The sequence below is a fragment of the Pelobates fuscus genome, chromosome 3, assembly GCF_036172605.1.
Source record: "Pelobates fuscus isolate aPelFus1 chromosome 3, aPelFus1.pri, whole genome shotgun sequence".
Classification (NCBI taxonomy): domain Eukaryota; kingdom Metazoa; phylum Chordata; class Amphibia; order Anura; family Pelobatidae; genus Pelobates; species Pelobates fuscus.
Genome location: NC_086319.1, coordinates 74,175,225 through 74,199,564, shown reverse-complemented (window position 1 = coordinate 74,199,564; position 24,340 = coordinate 74,175,225). Strand labels below are relative to the sequence as shown.

The window sequence follows — 24,340 nt, the reverse complement described above, 5'->3', positions numbered from 1 at the left end:
CTGTAACTCGTTTTTACTTCTGGCAAACTCAGCATGTTTTTGTTATGATATATCTAACCAGAGCTTGAAGAAAGGGATGTAGGCTGGGCAGATACACTGATCAGCCACAACAAAAAAGCCACCTGCATAATGTCGTGTAGGTCCCCCTTGGCTGCCATACCAACTCTGATGCGTTGAGGCATGGACACTAAAAGACCTCTGCTTTGTTGTTCCAGCACATCCCACAGGTGCACAATTGGAATGAGATCTGGGGAATTTGGAGTCCAAGGCAACACCTTGAACTGTTTCACTTGTTCCTCAAACTATTCCTCAACAATTTGCGCAATGTGGTAGGGTGCATTATTCTGATAAAAGAGGCCATTGCCATCAGGAAACACCATTGCCATGAAGGGGATACATTGTCTGCAAAAATCTCTAGGTAGGTAGTACGTGTTAAAGTAACATCCACATGAATGCCAGGACCCAAGGTTTCCAAACAGAACATTGCCCAGATTATAACACTGCCTCCGATGGTCTACCTTCTTCCCAAAGTGCATCCTGGTGCCATCTCTTCCCAAGGTAAACGACACACATGCACCTGGCCATTCACCTGATCTAAAAGAAATTGTGATTCATCATGCCAGGCAACCTTCTTCCATTGCTTCACAGTCCATTTCTGATGTAAAATTCTTAAAATTACTAGTCTACATGGAAAAAAAAAAAAGGTTTCATTTTGTTTTAATCAGCACACTGTTAACCTTAGAAGTTTTTATCTCCTGCTCTGTTGATTTTTTTTTTTTTTTATTCTTTATTTTTGATGTACATGCAGTAACAGTAAGCTTACTCAGCCACAACAGCCACCACAAGCAGAATAAGAACAGGTATAAGAAACTTGGTATGGCATTTGAGTAGACAGCACAAAATTTTATCAGTAATGTGGCATTAGTAGTTGCACCTTTTTAATGTAGTTTGTTGGCAAGCGTGTAACAGCAACTTGGTAACAAGTGCCAGAATGTCTCTTGGGCTAGTGAGCAGGCTGTCTTTAACTTACATGTGTGCCCTAAGCACTAAGTGAGTGAACATATGTGAGTGTGATAGCAGGCTAAGAGTATTCATCAGGTTTATAACATTATCTTAGGTAATGTGCCTAGCTAAGCGTAGTAGGAGTCAGTGTTAATAATAACAAGCGTAACAGTGGCAAGTAATAACAAGCGTAAGTCCATGTCCCTGTTTTCAGGCATGTTTACCAGAGTCCGCCCGGTTAAGTAGGATTTTGAGGATTCCTGTGTGCCGGCGTCTTCACCGGAGCTGACCTGCCGGTAGTTTTCTAGCCGGCTTATCCAATTCCCAATTTCATGTGAGGCCTTGCGTTTAGGAAGGGTGTGAGACTGTACTTCGTCTGGGCGCCTCATGGTGTTCCGCCATCTTGATCCGCCATCTGGAGGGGCTTTGGTTGTCGGAGTCACCAGAGGTCGGCGCCCACCGGGTTTTCTCCCCGCTTTGTGCTTACCGCTGGCTTTAGCGATCTTCTGCAGGGTAGTCAGTCTGCGTGGTCTCCGCAGTCTCCTGCGTTGTCGCAGGTTTGTCTGGGTGTTTGGTAGCTTGGGGCGGTTTGCGGGTTCACACGGGCCGGGCTGGGTAGTTGCTGGTTTTGTCGTGTGCTGGTCTGGGTTCGGTGCGCTCGCTTGTCGCGCTGCCAGTTGCGCCCAGAATCTATTGAAGATCAGGTCCAGCTTTGCTTGCGTGGTCGCTAGGTGGTCCTCTGGCGTGGGATTCTTTAGGCCCTCTGCCATCTGGGTTGTGCTCTGCTCGACAGGTACCAGGTATGGTGGTGGTCTTAGCTTGTTGGGGACCGGGATATCCCCCGCCGGTCCACCTGTGCCTTGCAGTGCTTTAGGACTGCGGGAGAGCGTCCGTCTCCCCCGCGTCTGCCTCGTGTGTAGGCCTCAACGGCAGAATGGTCGGGACTCGGGTGTACAACCTCGGGAGAGGCATCATCCCGTAGGTCTCGGTGTCCTGAATCGCTTGGGAACCAACAGAAGTTGGGTCACTGGTTCTGCTTAGCGGGATTTGGTACTGTTTGCGTGAAATTGGAGGAGCATCAGCAACACGCGTCTGCTCCGCTCTGCTGTCAGGCCCCGCCCCCGCTCTGTTGATTTTTCAAGGGACACTATAGTCACCAGAACAACTACAGGTTTGTATTTGTTCTGCTGAGTATTATCGGTTCCTTCAGGCATTTTGCAGTAAATACTGTTTTCTCAGAGAAAAGGCAGTGTTTACATTACATTATTGATACCTCCACTGGCCACTCCTCAGATGGCTACTAGAGATGATTCCTGGGGCACGGACATTCAGTGTCTCCACCCTCTGCATGGAGACACTGAACTTTCCTTATAGAGATGCATGCATTCGATTGATTAGGGTAGCGTTTGGCTTGTGCTGGATCTGTCCCTGATCTACCTCCTTGATAATCTCAGGCTTTACTACGGAAAAGCATGATGATTGGCTCAGATCACCACTTCTGATTATGTCAGCCAAGCAGGTAGATCAGGGCAGAGCCAGCAGCAGACTGCAATAAAAGGTAAGATTTTACTACATTTTGGGAGGTAAGGAGGGGCCAGATTGTGTTAACACAATATAGTCAGGAATATAGGTTTGTGTTCCTGGCCCTACAGTGTTCCTTTAACTTTTATCACACACAGGAGGCTCTCGCAGGCTAATAATGGCAATAGATAAGAATTTCTCAATTAAACAGACTGTGCAATAAAGGAAAGATGATCAAAATTGATGTAGTATATCTACCTACTATGTCCGTGTTGCTGTGGATTTCAGTGATACTACTGCTTAGTAATAAGATAAGTCAGGAATATGGAGGTTTATATGGTTATGCAAAAGCAAAAATTAGACATATGAGAAAAATGTACATGCACCATGTTGCTGAAGAACTTAAGAGTTAAAATAGATACACAAAAGCTTATTTTAGAGATGATGTGATTTATTTAAAAAATTCAGTTAGGGTTTTAAAGCAGCTGCCACCTTTGGGGTCATGGTACTTTGTTTATTTTTAGAAGACCCTATAAAGAGACATTCCCACTTGGGGTTTGGAGGCCTGGTGACACAATGGAAGATAGATATGCTTACCTGAACCTGTCCCCCACATATTCTGCCACCTCATCCACCACAAGCAGCACTGTACTCTCACTCAAGCAAGAACTGAGACATTGTCAGCAGAGGCTCCATCATAAGACAATATAGATCCTACTTTGTGTTATGGTATCTCTCTTGACCGGATCAATGTGACCATTTCATAACGATTCTATCGTTAAGAAATACTAAAACTATTTGAGCTAAGCAGCAGAGCCGCACTAAGTTTACCCATTTTGGTTCACAAGTTGAATCGCCTTGAATCCTGAAAATTCAGATGAAAGTGAATAACCCATGGGTGTTTATTCTTTAGTGATTCTTATCACACAAAAGTTTTGGGTGACTATCACAAAGTTACACTTTGTAATCTCTGCCAAATAGTGACAAATACGTAGCTTGAGCTTCACATTAACAGCACAATCTATTATTGCAGTTTTTTTTTATTTTTAACATCTATAGCAAACATGCGCCACATTCTGCATAGCTACGTGCACACTTAGATTTTCAGAAAATGAAATGAAACTGAACAATATTTTGTTGTGGAATCAGACTTCATATTTTAATGCTTACATGTGTGGACACAATAGGCTCCATTTACAAGCATACTGCAAACAGCTAAAACATATCCATTTGAAATACAAATATATAGATTTCAGCAAGACTCTGAATTAGTTCTAAGTTCACGGTGGAACACATCCATGTAAACAATGTAGATGATACAGTACTTGGGTTATACATACATACACACACACACACACACACACAATTTCCAAGGAATCCAATCAGAACGTGGTCAAGTAGTACTTAAAAAAATAAAAATAAAAAAAGCCTGATTTTTTTTTTTTTAAACAAAAATTCTTTAATACTAAGTAGGGGTGAGAAAGAAGAAATTGGATAATAGCCAATGCAGTTCTAGTAACGGGATAGTTGAGACATCTAGGAAAATATATTTTTCTACATAAAAAAAAAAAAAAATCACGAAAAATAAAAACCAAAAAACACATTAATATGCCAACATTAACAGTATTGCTTTGAAGATCATGCCAAACATATTACATAAATCCCCAGTCGGCAAATTAATATTTAGCTATATAAAGCTATGAGATGTTTGATTAACAGATTTGGTTTATGGTTTGCAATATCTGAATGGAATTGAAAATGACATGAACATTAAAAGAACAGGTTTATTTATGCAATATGCAGGAATGGGTAAGGAGATTACTGTTTAAGTATGCATACATTATTAAATGTCCACGTAAAAAAAAAATGTATTTCAATGATTAGTGAACCCTCTACTGTTCAAGTACAAAAAAAAAACCAACATTAATAAAGTTACTGTTTAGTAGATATACCTTCAATGAAAATATACATGCATTTAAAATAAATCAAGCTTGTAAATGCTGCAGACCTCTTATATGAATCGTTGCAAGCCCTCCCCTTCTAACCCCGCCCAGACTTTCTGTATCTGTCAAATCACAGATTTCCCAATGCAGATCAATGAGAAATCTTTGTAAGGCAGGTGCTCTGAGCAATTACCTGCCTCCACTGAGCTAAACAAACCAGGAAGTAACATGACCAGTTGTATGATGACAGCCAGTAGGAAGTAATAAGGTTAATTTACTAACCAGCCATTTTTTTTATCTTCAACTTCTGATGCATAAGTTACAAGGTGTTGTCTCAATATTGTATTTTCATTTATGTTGATTAGTACAACACAGAAGTCAATGTGTGACAAGAAACTTTATTTTCACTTCCGTCAACAGTGGTAAAAAGTTGATGCTGGAAGCTACACCTTTGTCAGATGTGGGTTTAACTACAAGACAAAAGTAGTCCCTATTCTGTCTTTTGCTTGCACTGGAATTCCAGTGCAATCAATGCATTTTTCATGAAGATTTTAGGTTAATAAAATACTAAAAATAAATCTGTCAGACATGAAGCCTTGTGGCGATAAAGGGTTAATCTGCCTTTGTTGTATGGAAGTTAGGTGAGGTTTACGATCCCTGTTATGTTGTTAGAGAGCTAACAGGGAGTGCTGCATACAGCCAATTAAATCTATTGAGAACACTGCTGCTGAGCGATCAAATTCAGTCATGGCGATTCTGGTCTACTAGCTCTTCAAGGAAGACACCCAGGATCTGAACAGTCTCCCTGGGGTCTCCCTGGATACCGACCTGCAGTTGGTGGTTCGTGCTGGGCTTTGCCAGCTGCCCAGCCTCTATCACACTGATCGACAGAGGTAGCATGCTGAAATTTCAGCATTACAGGGAAATATTCCTGTAATCATGAAAACAGTCAGTAGATGGCAGTCACATACTGCTCTCTACAGTTTTACCTGGGAAGCATATGGTTAGCGTTAACCAAAAAACAAATTCAGAACCTAGACTTTTGAGGCCTGTAACAATTAGGACTGATAGATGACTCTTTGTTGAGTTATTTTCTTTTTAGTTGCACTTGATGTGTAAAAATGATCATAAAGAAGAATGAGAGAATGCATTTTGCATATACATATAGGATATCAAGCCCTTTCTGTTTCTTAAAAAAAATTAAAAAAACACCAAAAAAATCAATATAGTTTTATATATTAAAACTCTTCAATTAAGGTGGAACACATAGCACAAATTATAGTTTTGTTTCGGTTCAGAACATGGACATTTGCTTAGGTTAGTGGTTCCCAAACCAATCCTCAAACACCCCCCCCCCCCCCCCCCTCCCAACAGTCCAGGATTTAGAGAATACCCAATTGAGTCTAAGGTGTTTTTAGAAAGAATAGAAAGAGGAAAAAAAATAAACAAACACTTGAGACACAACAGGGCAATCCCTAAATCCTTGGCTGGTAGTGGGTACTTGAAGACTGGGTTGGGAACCCCTGACTTAGGTCCTTAAAGGACCACTCTAGGCACCCAGACCACTTCAGCTTAATGAAGTGGTCTGGGTGCCAGGTCCATCTAGGATTAACCCTTTTTATTATAAACATAGCAGTTTCAGAGAAACTGCTATGTTTATAATAGGGTTAATCCAGCCTCCAAATCCTCTAGTGGCTGTCTCACTGACAGCCGCTAGAGGCGCTTGTGTGCTTCTCACTGTGAAAATCACAGTGAGAGCATGGAAGCGTCCATAGGAAAGCATTGTAAAAGCATAGGAAATGCTTTCCTATGAGACCGGCTGAATGCGCGTGCAGCTCTTGCCGCGCATGCGCATTCAGCCGAAAGGGAGGATCGGAGGCGGGGAGGAGGAGGAGAGCTCCCCGCCCGGCGCTGGAAGAAAGAGGTAAGTTTAACCCCTTTCTCACAACAGAGCCCGGCGGGAGGGGGACCCTGAGGGTGGGGGCACTATAGTGCCAGGAAAACGAGTATGTTTTCCTGGCACTATAGTGGTCCTTTAAGGAAATGATGATAAAACTTGCCATAGTATATGCATTAAAATTTTTACTGGTGCCCCAAGTGTCCTCTAATGGATGATTTTAGCATATAAAACTAGAGGTATTAATGTTTTAGTACATATCTGGGTACTGAAGTGACTCGTTCACTATTACAAGCAGCAATCATAGTAACATAATCTTTCCTTGAGGATTCCTCTGGAATATGAACATTTAGTAACAGAACGTTGTGTTGTGAGGAGGGTTCTCACAGTTGTTAAATCCATTAACTGTTGACAGGAACAGTTGCACGGCCATGGTGTATTAACACCAGATTTGATAAATATCACACTTAATATCTTGCCACTCCTCTTTCCTCTACAAACTGCAGTCATTCGCCACACATTGCAAGAATACAACACAAAACAAAAAACACTCATGACTATAAATAAAGGCATAGCCACAGGGTAAAAAGTAAAATTTTTAAAAAATTAAGATTTGTCTTAAATTAATTAAGCATATAAGCACCATTTGTATATCCCATACATAAAATAACTCTGTAGAATTATTCAATAAAAAGGATGCTGTACTCAACATTGTACTAAATCACTATAAAATCCTACGCAGAATTCATTTTACATGTAGGGACACTTCACTGGATCATTTATCCCTCCATGCGACTCAACTCTATGCAATGCAGAGATGTGGGCCCACATGTGATAACTAGGGCCCCCATGCATAAAAATTAAGTGTTTGTGTAACATGCCAAAACATTTGAACCAAACGTATTCGGAAAATCAGTCTTCCTTGTTTCCTGTACAGCTCAATTGGAAGAAGAAGAAAAAAAATAAATAAATAAAAAAGTCTATCAATATGTATGATTGGGGTTAAAGAACAAATTCTATAAGGCCTATAAAAATTCAAGAATGTTGTGCTGACTCCAAAACACCCGCTTCAATCTATACATACAACGGTTATTGTGTCTGAAATAATGAGTAACAATATTTTTTCCAAATTATCATGAATAGGTTATGCAGTTTGTGAACTTACATACAAAAAAAACAGAAAGTACCATAAAAAGGTCTACTTCTAGATATCTGCTACCTAAAAAAGTTGAAATATGAATTAAAACTACCTACTTTAAAAGGTAATCTAGCACTACAATACACTAATAAAAATAAGAGGTAAAATGTTAACAGAATTAAAAAGGCTTCAGTTATCCAACTGAGGTACGGTTTTCCTTAGGACTGCAATAAAACTGCAGCTCGAATGCATAGCTGGGAACACAGACACGTCTAAGCACTGCCTTCTTCTTCCTGTTGGTCATCACAGTGGTTAAAGGTCGACATCTGCTCGATATATGGAGGAGGCATCCAGTGTCCATTTGGAACTTGATCAGCAAACTCTTGATTACAGGGTCCTATAAAAAAAATATATATACATATATATGTATTAAACTTTATGAAGAAATGTCTGTTAACATAGGTTATTCTTCTGTGGATAAAAATATGATGTGGTTTAAATTGGAACTGTCAACATCCGTGGACACTGCATAATTTGCAAAGACCACCAATGGTGGCTTTGCTGCTAGAGGTCCAGTGGCTGAGGGATTGACATTTCTAGACAGCGGTAGCTAGTGTTAAGTGGTCCCTACTTTGTCTGATTTTATTGGACAGAATCTCTTCATTTTTCTTATTTGTATATTTCGTCTACGGTCTTTTTCCATTATATTTTTGGACAAGGGACTAGGATGATACAATATTTCATACAGCACTTACTTTTATTTTGCAGTCTGATATTTTGGACTTCAACTATATTATTCAGTCTGATTATATCAAAGTGCTTATCTTTATTTTGTATTTCTTATGTATAGTACTTCACCTAGTCATGTTTCGTTCTTTACTTTAGTATATAAAAAGGTCAAACTTTAAACTAAATAAACACAATGGGGGGTGGAGAGGGAGAAATATGAAAATGTGTTATAGATACCTCCAACTTCAGAAGACATACTGCATGTTCCACTTTCACCAGAAGGCGTCTGTTCGTTCATATCTGCTGCAAATGCAGCAGCAGCATCATATCCAGGATCGTATTTCTCCTCCTTAACTGCCTGTCTCTTTGCATCCGCTAAAAGGAAGGAAAAAGATTTGAAATCCATACATTAAGAATAATAATTTGTAAACCAGCCATCGAAGGGACCGGTTAGCTAGACGACACCCTAGAAGGTGTGACCACGGGGTCCGGGAGCCCAGAGAAAGAGACAGAGAACAGCTAGGGAGGGCTAACCTTCAATAAACCGCCAAGACAAGAAAGCCAGAGGGAGCCCGGGACGGGACAAGGTAGATATGGACCCAGCCCGAAGGTCAGGATACATGGGTTTACACTCCTGTATATAAAATATAAGGGACCTGCGTGTCCATCATACCTGTGGGCCTGCGAGCCCAAACAGATATATGCACAAACCTAATTTGCTATAACCATAAGTCATATGAATACATACGAATTGAGGCCTGCGAGCCACATGGTTTATTGTCGAATGAAAAACGAATAAAAAAGTATATTTACAAAAAAAAAAAAATGAATAATAATTTGTGGTCAGGGGCAATAAACAGTTATAGTAGTGGTGGTGTAAATCGGTTGTCGTGTGAAACCGTTTGGGTAGGCTTGGAAAAAGAGGGCCCAACAAAATTTATAGGCTTGATAAAGGAAATGATGGGTGGGCTGAACCAGTCAATATTGGCCCAGAGGAAAGGGGCTGCCTTTGTATTTATAGACCAGGTTACCTACAACTTGGGCTCTGCCTTTCTATATATCTTAATGAAGGTCTGTCTTTTTCTGTTTGCATAATTTATCCATGAAAGTCTTTGTTACATTTGACAATGTGCCCAATTTTAACAGCATCTAAAAATACTTGAACAATGCGCAGTAGTTGCTTTTCTTAAATAAACTTTTATAATTGATAATTAAATGTCAACTCTATGTTGTCATCTACATATGCTTTACTCTAGTGTGGTGGGCATGTGGAACATGAATGTGTTAGAATTAAACTGATGCTCACACAGAAAATGGCAAACAAAGTTGCCAAAATTGCAGCTCAGCCCACAGAGCCTTTATTTTATCTAAAATTTCACCTTGTTGCTGTATAAAACATATATTAGTTATTTTAACAGTAAGCACATTAAAATAACTATATTCAGTTTAAGTCAAGTATGCCAAAAAACTAGGCCTGAACGGCTGGTTGGCCTAGTAGGACACAATACCTGCTATACAAGGGTTTCTCAAATTTATTAATCAAATACCACGAGTAACGGATTATTAAAAATAAAAAGTTAATATTTGATAAGAAATACTCTTAATGATCGCTTCCTAATCAGTAACAACGAAAACTACAGGACGATGTATGCCCTGGGAACGGATTACCCAGAATATATGATTTTGCTTTTACACCCATAAAAGTGGCAAAAAGAAAAAATGCTAAGAAATAAAACATACCTTGTGCTAAGTGCAAGTCAAACGAGTACTGCACTTCCGTTACTTCTCTGGTGCTCTCCAAGCCCTTCATCTGGTCTCTAAGATCCTTTAGCTTGATGTAGTGATGGACTTTATCCTGAGCTCGGGGGAACTGAGCACACCTGGCACTTGATGAGGGCATGACATAACAAAGCTAATCACGCAAAAAAAAAAAAAAAATTAAATAAATAAAAAAGTTGTAAAGACGTACAATAACAGTCTTCAGCATCGCTGAACATAATTCTTGAATATTTCATCCAGCAAACCAAAACAAACATGAACTTGGCAGCCACAAATTAACTAATTGCTGGATGCCTATATTTGAATATTTTATAAAATATTTCAATGAGACACCGTTTATTATTATACATTTTTTACACTTGCCTGCCACCAAACAACATGTGTTCAAAAGTCCCTATTCATTTCCTTGACTGATGGGCCACAGTACTGAAATATTTGTCAAATAGAATATATGTACACCTCTTTCTCAAACAGCAGCATCTGATTTTACATTCTTCCTTCAATTAAAAAAAATAAAATTATATATATATATATATATATCTATATATCTCTATCTAGAGTGGCTATAGAGGCAGTCTTAACCCAGCAATATTTACACTGTGGTTGCAATTTAGGGGAACAGGGACACAGCACTTGGTCTGGGTGCCTATAGTGTCCCTTTAAAGATGTACTTAGTTAAATCATAACCCAGGTCAGACAAGGCAAAGCCAGAGGAAACAATGCAAATAAAGGAAAAATAGAAACACTGTTTTATTTCTCCTCTTTTTTTGTATGCTTTCTTGATACCGACTGCCAGGTGGAAAGAAAAGAGCTTTATATATTAAATCAATATTTTCTGTTCTATAGTGGATTGCATGGATGATCTGTACTGCATTATATATAGAGAGGCAATGAAAGCATAACCTGTGCAACTCACTGTAGTGTTAATATGATAATGTATAGGTGACAGTTCCACATCATCCTTGCAGTTGAAGAGGGAGCGGGCTGTGGTTGTCTGACAGGGCTCAGATAGTTGTATTAAACATAGAATGTGACGGCAGATAAGAACCATTCGGACCATCTAGTCTACCCAGTTTTCTAAATACTTTCATTAGTCCATGGCCTTATCTTATAATTAGGATAGCCTTATGCCTATCCCACGCATGCTTAAACTCCTTTACTGTGTTAACCTCTACCACTTCAGCTGGAAGGCTATTCCATGCATCCACTACCCTTTACTGAGAGGGTAGTGGATGCATGGAATAGCCTTCCAGCTGAAGTGGTAGAGGTTAACACAGTAAAGGAGTTTAAGCATTCGTGGGATAGGCATAAGGCTATCCTAATTATAAGATAAGGCCAGGGACTAATGAAAGTATTTAGAAAACTGGGCAGACTAGATGGGCCGAATGGTTCTTATCTGCCGTCACATTCTATGTTTCTATGTTTAATACAACTATCTGAGCCCTGTCAGACAACCACAGCCCGCTCCCTCTTCAACTGCAAGGATGATGTGGAACTGTCACCTATACATTATCAAATAGCAATCCAGCCAACATGCTGAGAGCGGCGAATAACCCAAAGGCTGGGCAGAGTTGTAGTCGAGAATGCAGAAGCAGAGTTTTATGTATTACAAGTGCAGAAACAGGAAGTAGATCTGGATGTCAAGTAAAGTCCCTCTTTTTTTTTTTTAAACCAACAATTTGGCTCGCCTAACAAAAACAGAACATCTTCCGCTCCCCCCCATATAAAAAAACAAAACAAAACAAAACAAAAAAAAATTTACACAGGACACGGCATCAATATTCCAAAAATTCCATAATCATTACAGTATTTTAAGAAAAAAAAAAAATACAAAAAACAACACCTATTGTTTTGCATGTACAAGATAATTTAAACTAAAATATGGGTTCTTTTCTCAAAGTCTTTGGGCCTATCTTAAGCTTGTTGGGTTCCCAGAGATCCTGAACCTGGTAGAATTCTACTGGATGCAATTATGTAATAACTCTAATAGAATCCTTACTTTATCGGGAACATTTAGTAACAGTCATTACAGAGACAAAATAAAAAATGTATAGTTACAAATTCTGCTCATAGCCATGGGAGAAGACAGACCTGTTATACAATAGATGTTTGATGTCAGTTTCAAAAATTCTAAATCAACTCACTGTGTCTGTATCTGGGATCCTATGTGGCTGGATTCCAAATTCAAACTTTTTAATTTTTACACCAAACACTTCTTTACTAAAAATTTCATAAATGCCTAAAAAGCAAGGAGAACACAGTTACACAAGTTGCAGGATTTTAGATGTTACAGAATGGAACAGTCAGTTAATGAAGGAAACGCTGCGTACATTTGCCATTGAAAACTGCTATGCGAGGTTTATATTTCTGTAACTTTTGTAGAAGGATTCTGCCTCCTTCTCGAAACTCCTTACTGAAGAGAGAAACAAAAAAACAGAACATTAAATGTAGAAGGTAACGATAGCTTCATCAATAATATTAGAATCATTGCATCTGCTCACCTTGAAAGGTCTTTGCTACCTGGTGTAGTCCTTTCTACCATGTTGGTAAAACCAATTCCATATTTCTCTGGAAGGGCATGGTCATCCAGGTGATTAAGCTGTTTATCACTCAGTCCTGACAGAAAGAGGCACTTCCCTAAAAAGGAGAGGAAAAATAAACTTAAAAATAAAATTTAGGGGGGCGGGGCCGGACCGCCATGCTGACCGGTCGCATGGCGGATGGGCTCCCGAGAAATCCGACCTCTGAGCCATAACAGGCAGCCATCCAAACTAGCAAACAGCAGGGGACTACTCACACAGCGGTGGGGAGGGTAGCGGACCCCGAGATCGGGAGTTTCGGATCCCCCCACGGGAAGCACGGGACTTCGGAGGCCGCGGCCTACTCTAGGGGGAGCGGGGTGGACGGCCGCTGCCCTGTCTCCCTACTATACTGCCCCACGCTGGAATGTAGAATGCCGGCCGGCTCCTGTTCCCCCCCCTCTGGGCCGGGGGGTCATCCCGGTCCACACTGGGGCGCACTCAAGCCGACCTGCAAACAGACTTCAGGGCGCCGGACACGCGAGGCCCAATCCCAAGATGGCTGCGGCTCAGAGCACCTGCATAACGGCTCCGGCGATATGGAGCCACAACAGCCGTCTGAACACAGGTACAGCGACCGCACCGGACCCAGGACAAAGGGAAAGCTGCAGCCTCTCAGCATGGAACGTGAGTGGGAGCAACACACAGCACACAAGTGAGCTTGGGGATTGCACCTGGGCGGAGACCCATACCGGCAAGCCACATAGTTACCCCCACATTCATGAGAGCAAAATCACTAGTCCAGTACGCCACACAAGCCACTCACCCGACCAGGGAATCAGTGGAAGGCACAGCTCGTCACCCTCTCAAGCCACAGCCGCAAAGCGGGGAGCCGCAAAACTACACACGCTGCAAACGCTGCTGGAGCTGAGTTCCTACTCTACCCTGTCAGCCCCCATCCTGAGGGACAAAACGGGACTTACCTTGGGCTTACACGGACGGTGCCAGTCTGTCATCACACGCGACCCCACTCTCAAGCTGCATACCCCACTATGCTTTATTACTCTTGTGAAACACTGTTAAGCCTGTGACTATTAACCTGTTAGGAGTTAAAATTGCGCAGATACTCGTGCCATGGTTAGACTTGTTAATATCTATGATAACGCAGTTGTAACACATTAAGTGACTTAAAAAACAATAAAAATGTGCATGTCTCTCATGTAACCCAATGTAGAACCTGTATATGAAACGCTAGAGGATTGCCTTTGGGGTACCTCATAAGCGGATGTTAATTGCTTATGCACAACAAAAATTTTTTTACTCAGTTCTCTCTCATGGTACACGTGATGTCCTTATCTAGTATCTCTCTAAATGTCCCCACAGCACAATGGAAGATGGCTAGCGAGAGAATCAAGCAGAAAAAGGCTCAGTCCTTACGCTCTCCCGTTCCACTAGCAATTGAGCCCCCCTCTTTGAAGAAAAGAAGTCATTAATACAGCGATACACATGGAGAGGCTCGCTCTATAGACATGGCTTTACCTCTCATTATTACTGGACTTTGTTAATTACAATAGATACCAGTAAGGACTACCCAATGATTGATTCTGCCATCTAAAACACGCTTACTCGCAGAGTCTCTAAAGCCCTGATGAAGGTAACAGCCAAGAAACATGTATGGCAAGAGCTGTGTGTGAGAGCTTATTCCATCTAATTCCAATCAGCCACTCACAAAGGGGCCAGCATCCATCATCTGAATGTGTGCCAGACAGGTGGACTCATGGATATACACTTGTCTCCTAATAGAGGGATTTTCCGCTTTTCAAGTGGGAGTGCTTTTAATCTTTCTACTTTGAATACATTTTATACAACGAGCACTACATTGCCTTTCTTTTACTAGAGGAAGGCTGCAACTCACTTCCCCTGCCAAGATGATGTACAATATCTTTCAAGGACCCCCTATATTTGATTGTGTTATCTATAAACCGGTTTTAAGTTCAATTATATCATGTACTTTATAATTCCCATTCTTACATGCTTTTTCTGTTCATTTTTATTTTTTTTAAATATATAACCAGTTATTTCTGATTATTGCTGGTTTCTAACAAGTTTATCATATTGACCATGAGAGAGATATAGATGGCTAATCTTGTTTCTCCTGCACAACAAAAACAAAACAAAGAAAATGTAATTTAAAAGGGCTTGAAAGCAAAAGAAAAGCTTATGTGCAAAGCATGTCTGAACTGTTTGTAAGATGCAAGGGCTTGTTGTTAAATAAACCATATGGGAATTGCACCAATTATTCCAACTCATTTTGTGCAAAGCTCCTGGAAATTAACCCATGTGGGTCATCCCGGAGGACATGAGCGGATAGAGAAGAAGAAATAATAAAAAAAGGCAATGCAGGAGGTGGGGTAAGGAAGAAACAAGGTTGGGCTCGCACGACTCTTTAAATTGTCAGGGTTAACCTAGAAGTGGTAATTAATGCAATGGAGGAGATCAAAGTGATGTGTGCCAAATGTGCTAGAAAGATGTAGAAAATAGTGTCACCAGCTGAATGTGCTCTGGTTTCCATGGTGATTGTCCCACTTTTAGTACTTTGCACCATTTTGCAATCTCCATCAGTGTTAAAACTGACCAATAATGCTAGACACCTCTTTTTTATGAAAAGGTCTCCATAAAACAGATGTTATAACCTAGTGCTCATCGACTTGCCTTTTGGGGGTGTCATTCTGAAACCTTGTTGTGCATAACATTAAGAAATTATCTAAATTAGAAATGGATACCTTAAAGGATCACTATATAGTGTCAGGAAAACAAAAGCGGTTTTCCTGACACTATAGTGCCCTCCCCTCCCGTCGTGCTGAAGGGGTTAAAACCCCTTCAGCAGCTTACCTTAATCCAGCGCCGGGCTCCCTTGGCGCTGGTGACCTCTCCGTCGGAACGTCAGCGGAGCCGAATGTACATACGTGGCAAGTGCTGCGCGCATATTCAAAGTGTTCATAGGAAAGCATTTCTCAATGCTTTCCTATGGACGCTCTGTGTGATGGAGGCATAATATGCCTCCAGCGTCGCAGATGCGCCTCTAAGTGGTTGTCCGGAAACTGCTATGTTTGCATCTAAAGGATTAAAACCTGAGGGACCTGGCACCCAGACCACTTCATTGAGCTGAAGTGGTCTGGGTGACTATAGTGTCCCTTTAAAGAATCAAGACAGACAGCACAAACAACCATTGTTCCTTAAAGTATTAAGAATTATTCTAAGCTTCGGAACTTACAGAAGTGATTTCCAGGTCCAGGGTAGTGATGGCCTTTATAAGCCGCCATAAGTCCTGGGTTAATTCCGATCTGCAAGTCAAAATATTGAGAAAAATAAATAAATAAAATTCAAAGAAATGTTCATATTATCTAAGCTGCACGATAAAAACTTGCATGTTTTTGGAAGATGTTTACTTACAATTACTATGTCCAAATTGAAGGTCAAAATGTCTGGCAAGGTCTTCGTCATAAGCTCTGCCTCAGTCACCCCATTAAACCGGTCCACTTTTCTTTTCACTTTGAATGTGTCTGTTATCTTTTCTTGTTTTCCTGTTGATTTAGCTTTTGGAGTTTTGGCAGGCTGTTTCTTTGGCTTGGGCTCTCCTGCAGCCTTGCCGCGCTTTCTCTTGCCCTTGGTAGGTTCTACAGCAGAGGACGCAAAGATATTGTTGCAAACCATACAAGTTTAATGTAGGTGACAAGCCCAGCCTATTGGGTAATTGTTGGAACAATAATGCTCTTTAAATACACAAATAAAATTCCATTAATCTGTATAATTGAGAAAAACAGTTACAATACATTAAGCAAACAAGGAGGGGTCTTCACTAAATAGCAAATTCACAAATTGTAGGCAACAAATCACAGAAGATTTATTTATTTTTTTAAATTCCAGCTTGGCCATTATGTCCGCGCGCCATAGTGTACTGTCTGTTTACATTGCAGCACTAGGTCTGCCCTCTGTGGCGGTCTAACTGACAGCCACTGGGGGAGCTTCCGGATTCATATTAGACCGTTATCTGACGCTGGATGTCCTTTCAGACTTCGAGCGTTAGATTTTCCCCATAGGAAAGCATTTAATAGTGCTTTCCTATGGGGAGGTCTAATGCGTGCACACGGCCATTGTAAGTAGCTGAAGGGGTTTTAACCCCTTCACCGACATGGGATGGGGAACACTACAGGATCCTACAGTGCCAGGAGAGTCCCTTGAACTAACCTTACATTTTATGATGTACTCTTAAAGGAAGAAGGGAGCGACTTCCTAAGAGTACAGTGCTTGGAAAGGGAACTATATAAATACAAAGCTGGCAATTAATGAAAGATAATTATCTGATGTCTGATAGTATTTAAATAAAAGTATCTATTAGACTGCAAACAATGTATCCACACTTGCTCTCTAAAGCACACTGAAAGGTGGAAGCTGCTGCGTAATGCAGGAGTAAATATATAGAAATGTATAAAGCCAAGAAAAACAATAGCCATTTCAAATACAGAAAACTGGGGTGTGGAAATAAACATTTTCCTCTGAGCATTAATGTTTTATCCATACAAAGCTTTTTTTAAATTGACTAAAATCCATTTACCTTGCATGCCAAATATTTTTTTAAAAGCTAACGTATTCCTAATGCTATTAAGTTCTCCTTCTTATTTAGATTCAGGAGCTCCAAAAATAAAAAAGACTCAGTTTATGCTGCTACCCACTACACCTCCAGTCACCTTCTTGACTTCTCGTACAATCCTTCTCATACAGAGACATTGGGAATGAGAAGTGCATGCGAGCAAGCACCACGCTAGTCCCCTCAAATCCTTCTCATAGGGAAGCTCTGAATCTAATCAGTATATTAAATCAACGTGATCATCATATGTTTACGTTCAATGTCAAACAATCAATCACATAACAGAGTCAAACGCAGTTGTTGCGGAAGCTCCCCCAAGTGGTGTATTTAGCCCTGCAATCATAACATTGTCTTATCTGCTAAAAAGTTAATGTTTTAGACTGCAAGATTACAACAACAAAGGCACTGAAACCATACAACTTAATGGTGTGGGTGCAGTGTTCTTATTGCCCATAGTGCTGCAGTGCCAAAGAATCTGAAATGTTTACATTGCAGCACTAAGTCTGCCTCCAGTGACTGTCTACCAGACAGCCACTGGAGGCGCTTCCAGGATCGAAACGGACCTTTGGTCCAGGATCCGACTCTCGACGTCCTTACACTCTACACGAGGACCTCCAGCGGCAGATTTTTTTCCCATAGGAAATCAATAATTCAACGCTTTCATATGGGGAGGTCAAATGCGCACACATCAATTCACACACACAATCGCATTAGAGCCCGTTCATCGCGGGATGAAGGAGGAGCCACGACCCAGCTCTGAGTGATATAGGTGCTGGGATAAGGTAAGTAAATAAAGTTTGTTTTTTAAATCCCTTTATTCACTTGGGGAGGGGGTGGGGGTTTATATAACTGACACATAGTATTCCTTTAAGCATATCCCATAATACAACAATTCAGAAAAAATCATGTCTTCATTTAAACACGAATACATAAAAGGTCACATTTGCCCACTTGTTAAATCACCTTGCTCAGATTCCGGGACCAGATCAGGTACTTCTGAAGACATCTGCATGTTAACTGGCTCCTGTGCTGGCACTCCGGTCAGAGTATGAAGAATCTGGGGCTCGTTGGCAGGCATGCCAGAAAAGGCCTGCAGCTCATGGGCTGGCACACCCGTAAGGGTATGCAGTGTCCTTTGCTCATTTCCCAGTTCCATGTTTGAAGGCGCGCTCATCATTTGTTGAAATGGATAAGCATAAAATGCCTGAGCTTGCTGAAAGTTATAGTAACTGAAAAGGAGACAGAAAAGGATTTAATAGGAGTCCAAATCTGTAAACTAGACAAAAGAGGATTAACCTTAAAAAATATAACACAAACCACACAGAGTAACATCCAAACACAATACCGTAGCATGTAGTTGTTAAAGAATTGGTTGAGCTTATTACAATTTATTTGTTGAGATTCCCATTTTGGTGGAAGTGATTCCAGTGTTTTAACCGGTTATATGCCGCCCCCATTATAATGGGCTTTAAAGCAGTTACGGTGACATAGAACGTCCTAACGGCTTTGAGCCCCTGCGACCTCATACTACTCACCATCGCCGCAATCCGCTTCTGGGGGACTGCTTGACAACACAGGCAGCCCCCCCCTTAGCAACTTAGGCCCCTGGGGGTCATGTGATCGCTCTGCAATTTCATTCTAAAAGTATTTTAATATATATTTATCAAAATATACTTTAGCTAAAGGGAATCTATAGTGTTAGGAATACAACTTTTTCCTAAAACTATGGTCCCCACAAGTCTCTTATGTACGTTTGGCAGCCCAGGAGATCGCTACTCCCTGCAGCTCAAAAACGAGGAATATCTCCGTTTTCCTCTTAAAAGTCTGCCATACTGCAGGCTATAGTTGTTATGGTTCTTCAAGTCTTCCTTTAAGTTGTTATTTTGAATGAATACTGGACAAACTGCACAGTGCTGTATTTTTATTTGCTATACATGATATGGGAGTTTCATTGTTTCAGCCAGTGAACTACAAAACAAAAAACAACAGATAGTGAGTCATCTGTGGTTGCCTGAGGATTAAACTTTACTGAGAGACAAATTAACTAGAAATATTTAATCTCCCAATAAAGTGTTTTCTTCAGTGCACCATCAATTTACCAATGGTCTGAATAATAAAACTTGCTTTGTTAGGGAGCTCCACTTAGTACACGTCCCCTTTCTCTGAACAACAAGATTTAACTCTCACCACTCTCAGGGATATTCACTAAACCAAAAACTGTGAATAACTTACATTTAAGGCTTAAACATTTTTTTTTGTAGAATTGGGGACTGTTTAAAAATTTGTGTACTAGCAGTTTTGTTGTTGCCCCCTCCCCAAATTCCACATTTGAGCTCACAGAAGTCTGATTAGCATAATTTTGGCTACAGTACCCAAACTGTGTACTAGAGCTTATTTAGATCATAGGTGAAAAAAATAATTCAGAAATGTTATTTTTTTGCCTGAGTTCTTCCATTGGATTCCAAATTACTGCAATTCAGAATTTAGTGTTCCCAGTCCAGTGATTAAACACAGGATACATGCTATGATCACCCATGATACATGCCAACTCCAAGGTGTTATGCTACGATCACCCATGATACATGCCAACTCCAAGGTGTTATGCTACGATCACCCATGATACATGCCAACTCCAGGTGTCATGCTACGATCACCCATGATACATGCCAACTCCAGGTGTCATGCTACGATCACCCATGATACATGCCAACTCCAGGTGTCATGCTACGATCACCCATGATACATGCCAACTCCAGGTGTCATGCTACGATCACCCATGATACATGCCAACTCCAGGTGTCATGCTACGATCACCCATGATACATGCCAACTCCAGGTGTCATGCTACGATCACCCATGATACATGCCAACTCCAGGTGTCATGCTACGATCACCCATGATACATGCCAACTCCAGGTGTCATGCTACGATCACCCATGGTACATGTTAACTCCAGGTGTCATGCTACGAGCAGCCATGGTACATGTTAACTCCAGGTGTCATGCTACGAGCAGCCATGGTACATGTTAACTCCAGGTGTCATGCTACGAGCAGCCATGGTACATGTTAACTCCAGGTGTCATGCTACGAGCAGCCATGGTACATGTTAACTCCAGGTGTCATGTAATGAGCAGCCATGGTACATGTTAACTCCAGGTGTCATGTAATGAGCAGCCATGGTACATGTTAAGCCCAGGTGTCATGCTATGAGCAGCCATGGTACATGTTAACTCCAGGTGTCATGCTATGAGCAGCCATGGTACATGTTAACTCCAGGTGTCATGCTATGAGCAGCCATGGTACATGTTAACTCCAGGTGTCATGCTATGAGCAGCCATGGTACATGTTAACTCCAGGTGTCATTCTATGAGCAGCCATGGTTCAGGTTAACTCCAGGTGTCATGCTATGAGCAGCCATGGTACATGTTAACTCCAGGTGTCATGCTATGAGCAGCCATGGTACATGCTAAGTCCAGGTGTCATGCTATGAGCAGCCATGGTACATGCTAAGTCCAGGTGTCATGCAATGAGCAGCCATGGTACATGCTAACTCCAGGTGTCATGCAATGAGCAGCCATGGTACATGCTAACTCCAGGTGTCATGCAATGAGCAGCCATGGTACATGCTAACTCCAGGTGTCATGCAATGAGCAGCCATGGTACATGCTAAGTCCAGGTGTCATGCAATGAGCAGCCATGGTACATGCTAAGTCCAGGTGTCATGCTATGAGCAGCCATGGTACATGTTAACTCCAGGTGTCATGCTATGAGCAGCCATGGTACATGCCAAGTCCAGGTGTCATGCTATGAGCAGCCATGGTACATGCTAAGTCCAGGTGTCATGCAATAAGCAGCCATGGTACATGCTAAGTCCAGGTGTCATGCAATGAGCAGCCATGGTACATGCTAAGTCCAGGTGTCATGCAATGAGCAGCCATGGTACATGCTAACTCCAGGTGTCATGCTATGAGCAGTCATGGTACATGTTAAGTCCAGGTGTCATGCTATAAGCAGCCATGGTATCCCCCATGGTATCCCAGTCCACAATTCCCTCCTTTACACACAATGCCCTGAGCCAGCCCGGTCTGCGCATGCGCACTGCCAGCTCTGCGCTAGGCCCTTTCATTGTAAATACGGGGCCGCCATCCGCTCGGCCCCCCGAGACCCATCGCTGGCTCACCTCCCAGGGTCCTGGGCCTCCATGTCCATGCACCGTGTGAGCGGAGAGCCGGGGCCCGACCTAGATAACTCGAGCAATGGCTGCACTTCACCGCTGGGACCGACCGCGTCTCCACTCAAAGCTCGAGCACCAGGGGGAGCACACACACGTCACCGCTCCAGCCAACCAATGGCGTGCTGCTCTGCGGGACACGTGACAACCGGCCGGGGACGTCTGTTAACCGCTTGTGTGCCGTCAGTAATTGCACTGTAGTGGGAGATGGGGGGTTGTGTTTGTTCCAGTGGGGGAGGGCTGTGTATCGCTGATGCTAGTAGCGCAGTACAAAACGGATATCAGGGATTTATAACAATTAGAAACTGCCCGGGGGTACTTGCTGCAGTATGAATTGTCCATTATTTATAGTACATTGCACAGTTTAGGCCACAATAGTGCAAGTGGGAAAATTCTCCAGCTCAGCCATGTTTTCAGTTCAGCTATTTTGCTTTAAAAGTTTGAAATGAACTTTGAATTCCTGTCACTTCACCCTCTCTTGTACACCCCAGGAAGTCTATCTAAATGTTTCACCATATGCCATGTCTGTAACAGTAAATGCCAGGGACATGGTGACAAGGAAGGGGAAAAGACAGCTGGTGATATTTTAAAATACAGAATTTTGGACAGTGGGAAGAAGCAGTGAAGGTCTTGATTCTGAGAGTAAACCCTTTTAGAATGTTGGTTCATTATAATTATTAAAGGAACACTATAGTGTGCCGGGGAAACAAACTCGTTTTCCTGGCACTATAGGGTTATTAGGTACCCCCCTCCCTCGGAGCACTCCTCCCGCTGGGTTAAAGGGGTTAAAACCCCTTCAGCCACTTATCTTAATCCAGCGCCAGGCTCCCTCAGCGCTGGTGATCTCTCCTCCCCCTGCCGACATCAGCTCTGAATGCTGCATCAGCTGCAGGGTTAAATCTAGGAGGACCTGGCACCCAGACCACTTCATTGAGCTGAAGTGGTCTGGGTGCCTATAGTGGTCCTTTAACACTTATGTAGCACCAACTTATTCTGCAGCACTTTGCAATATTATAAAAAGGGAGAATTTTAACACTAAATGAGACAATTACAAAATGTTACAAGAACAATAGGTTGATGAGGACCTTGCTCAAATGTGCTTGTATTCTATAGATTTTTCACTTTTGTTTTGTAACCTTGTGAAAAGTGCAGAATACATAATTTTAGCATTCCACACGATTTAGTATCTATATAGTCAGTATTTAGAAAATCAGAAAGCTACTTACTTTTATATACCCGTGGTAGTACAGGCCCAGCACGGGTCACAGGGAGAATCACAGCTGCATCGTCTGGTAGAGCAGACTCTGTTCATGTCTATGCCTGCCAGGAAGTGATTTGACTTCTTGGGAGGTACCACTACAGTACTTTCAAAAGAGGCTGTGCCATTTAACGTATGTTATAAGTATTATTGGCATTTATAAAGAGCTTACATATTTTGCAATGCTGTACAATCAAGGAAAATAGACAGCATAGACAAACCAATACAGAAGGAATAGAGGATCCTGCATGTGACCCGAGTCCTACATTTTACAGCCATTTTATGGCTTAAAGTACTAAGTTAAGTGGCTTGTTAGATTAAATGCATAGTATTGGAGTATGTATGAAGTCTAATTCTGGCGGGAGCAACGTTCTAAAAGTGGTTACATTTACCAGCAACATTCCAAACTGTTTCAATTATAACTACACCACTTTTCCAGAATACTCTACCTATCTATTATTATTATTATTACTACTGGTATTTATATAGCGCCAGCATATTCCATAGCGCTTTACAATATTATCAAAGGGGGAGATTTAACAATACATTAGACAATTACAAAAACTTACAGGAACAGTAGGTTCAAGAGGGCCCTGCTCAAACGAACTTACAGTCTATAGGAGGTGGGGCGTAAAACACAACAGGACAGGAGGTAGCAATCAAACAAGGAGTAAAGCCGAGCTGGAGGAGTTGTGTGTGATTATATAGCTCAGTGATGGGTCAGGATCTCAAATTGGGTTATCATGTTACCTTATTGGGTCCCCCATTTTATTAAAGGTAAATGTTATTAGTCAGGCCACAGAAAACTGTGTTTTACATATTAAATGTACATAATAAGTGTGACGTTCTATTAAATTTTAAGAACGATCACTGGGGTAGCGTTAGAATTGAAGAACGCATCACCAATACCAAGTGAATAATTTGGATCCATGTCAGAAAAGGTTGAGCACCCCAGACATTGAGGATTCATAATGGTGAACAATGCCAGTAGGGGTTCTGAAGAAATAAACCACAAGACTAACAAGGTTAAACACTAAATTTCAGTAAGTTAGATGTAAATCGCTAAATTCAGGCTAAAATAGCCTAGCTTTGACTGGTGCTGAATTACAAAATATTTCCAGAGCAGTTATTTGTGTAAAAACCTCAATCCATGTTAAATGTACTTAAACTGGGAGTTTAGTAAATAAAATCCAATTGGTAAGTAGTTAAAAAAAAAAGCATAATTGCACGCAAAACGTATCCATTTACTTTTTGGAATTTCGTTTTTTTGTTCCCCCTTCCAGGGTCTATAATCCACACAAAACCATTTCTAGTACTGTATACCACCATTTTCCTGCCTTGAATTTATTTTTCAATAAAGTATTGCTTTCATAGAGCTACAACGTGATTTTGGGGTTGTCTGCCGAGTTCAGTTGGAAAACCCTTTTAATTTAGTGAATAACCTTGTAAATGTTAAAAAGACACTACGTGTATGCAGCAAAACCACTACATATTAATGTAGTGCTTTCAGTGCAAAGACCCTGTCCCTAGAGTCTGACAATTGTTAGCATTGCAAAGTCCAACTGTCTCTGGTGATTATAAATCAGTTAGATAGCAACTAAAGGCACTCGCTAGTTAAAGCGTTACTCCAACCAACACGACCACTTCTACTTTTTGTAGTGGTCATGGTGGTAAT

At 41.3% G+C, this 24,340-nt stretch overlaps 1 protein-coding gene across 2 annotated transcripts; it reads right to left on the bottom strand.

Annotated features, from left to right (window-relative positions):
* Positions 1-6,434: 6,434 nt before the first annotated feature.
* Positions 6,435-22,722, bottom strand: TDG (thymine DNA glycosylase). 2 transcript variants are annotated; one of them, XM_063445186.1, is made up of 10 exons: positions 22,634-22,722; positions 18,140-18,405; positions 15,982-16,205; positions 15,803-15,872; positions 12,511-12,646; positions 12,340-12,422; positions 12,154-12,248; positions 9,971-10,142; positions 8,468-8,605; positions 6,435-7,898 (listed from the first exon to the last, which is right to left on the bottom strand). In XM_063445186.1, the coding sequence occupies exons 2-10, from the start codon at positions 18,351-18,353 to the stop codon at positions 7,774-7,776; spliced, it is 1,257 nt and encodes a 418-aa protein (XP_063301256.1). In that variant the 5' UTR covers positions 18,354-18,405; positions 22,634-22,722; the 3' UTR covers positions 6,435-7,773. The 2 variants fall into 2 exon arrangements, with proteins under 2 accessions (XP_063301256.1, XP_063301255.1); XM_063445185.1 differs by lacking the exon at positions 22,634-22,722 and adding an exon at positions 21,357-21,506.
* Positions 22,723-24,340: the final 1,618 nt, after the last annotated feature.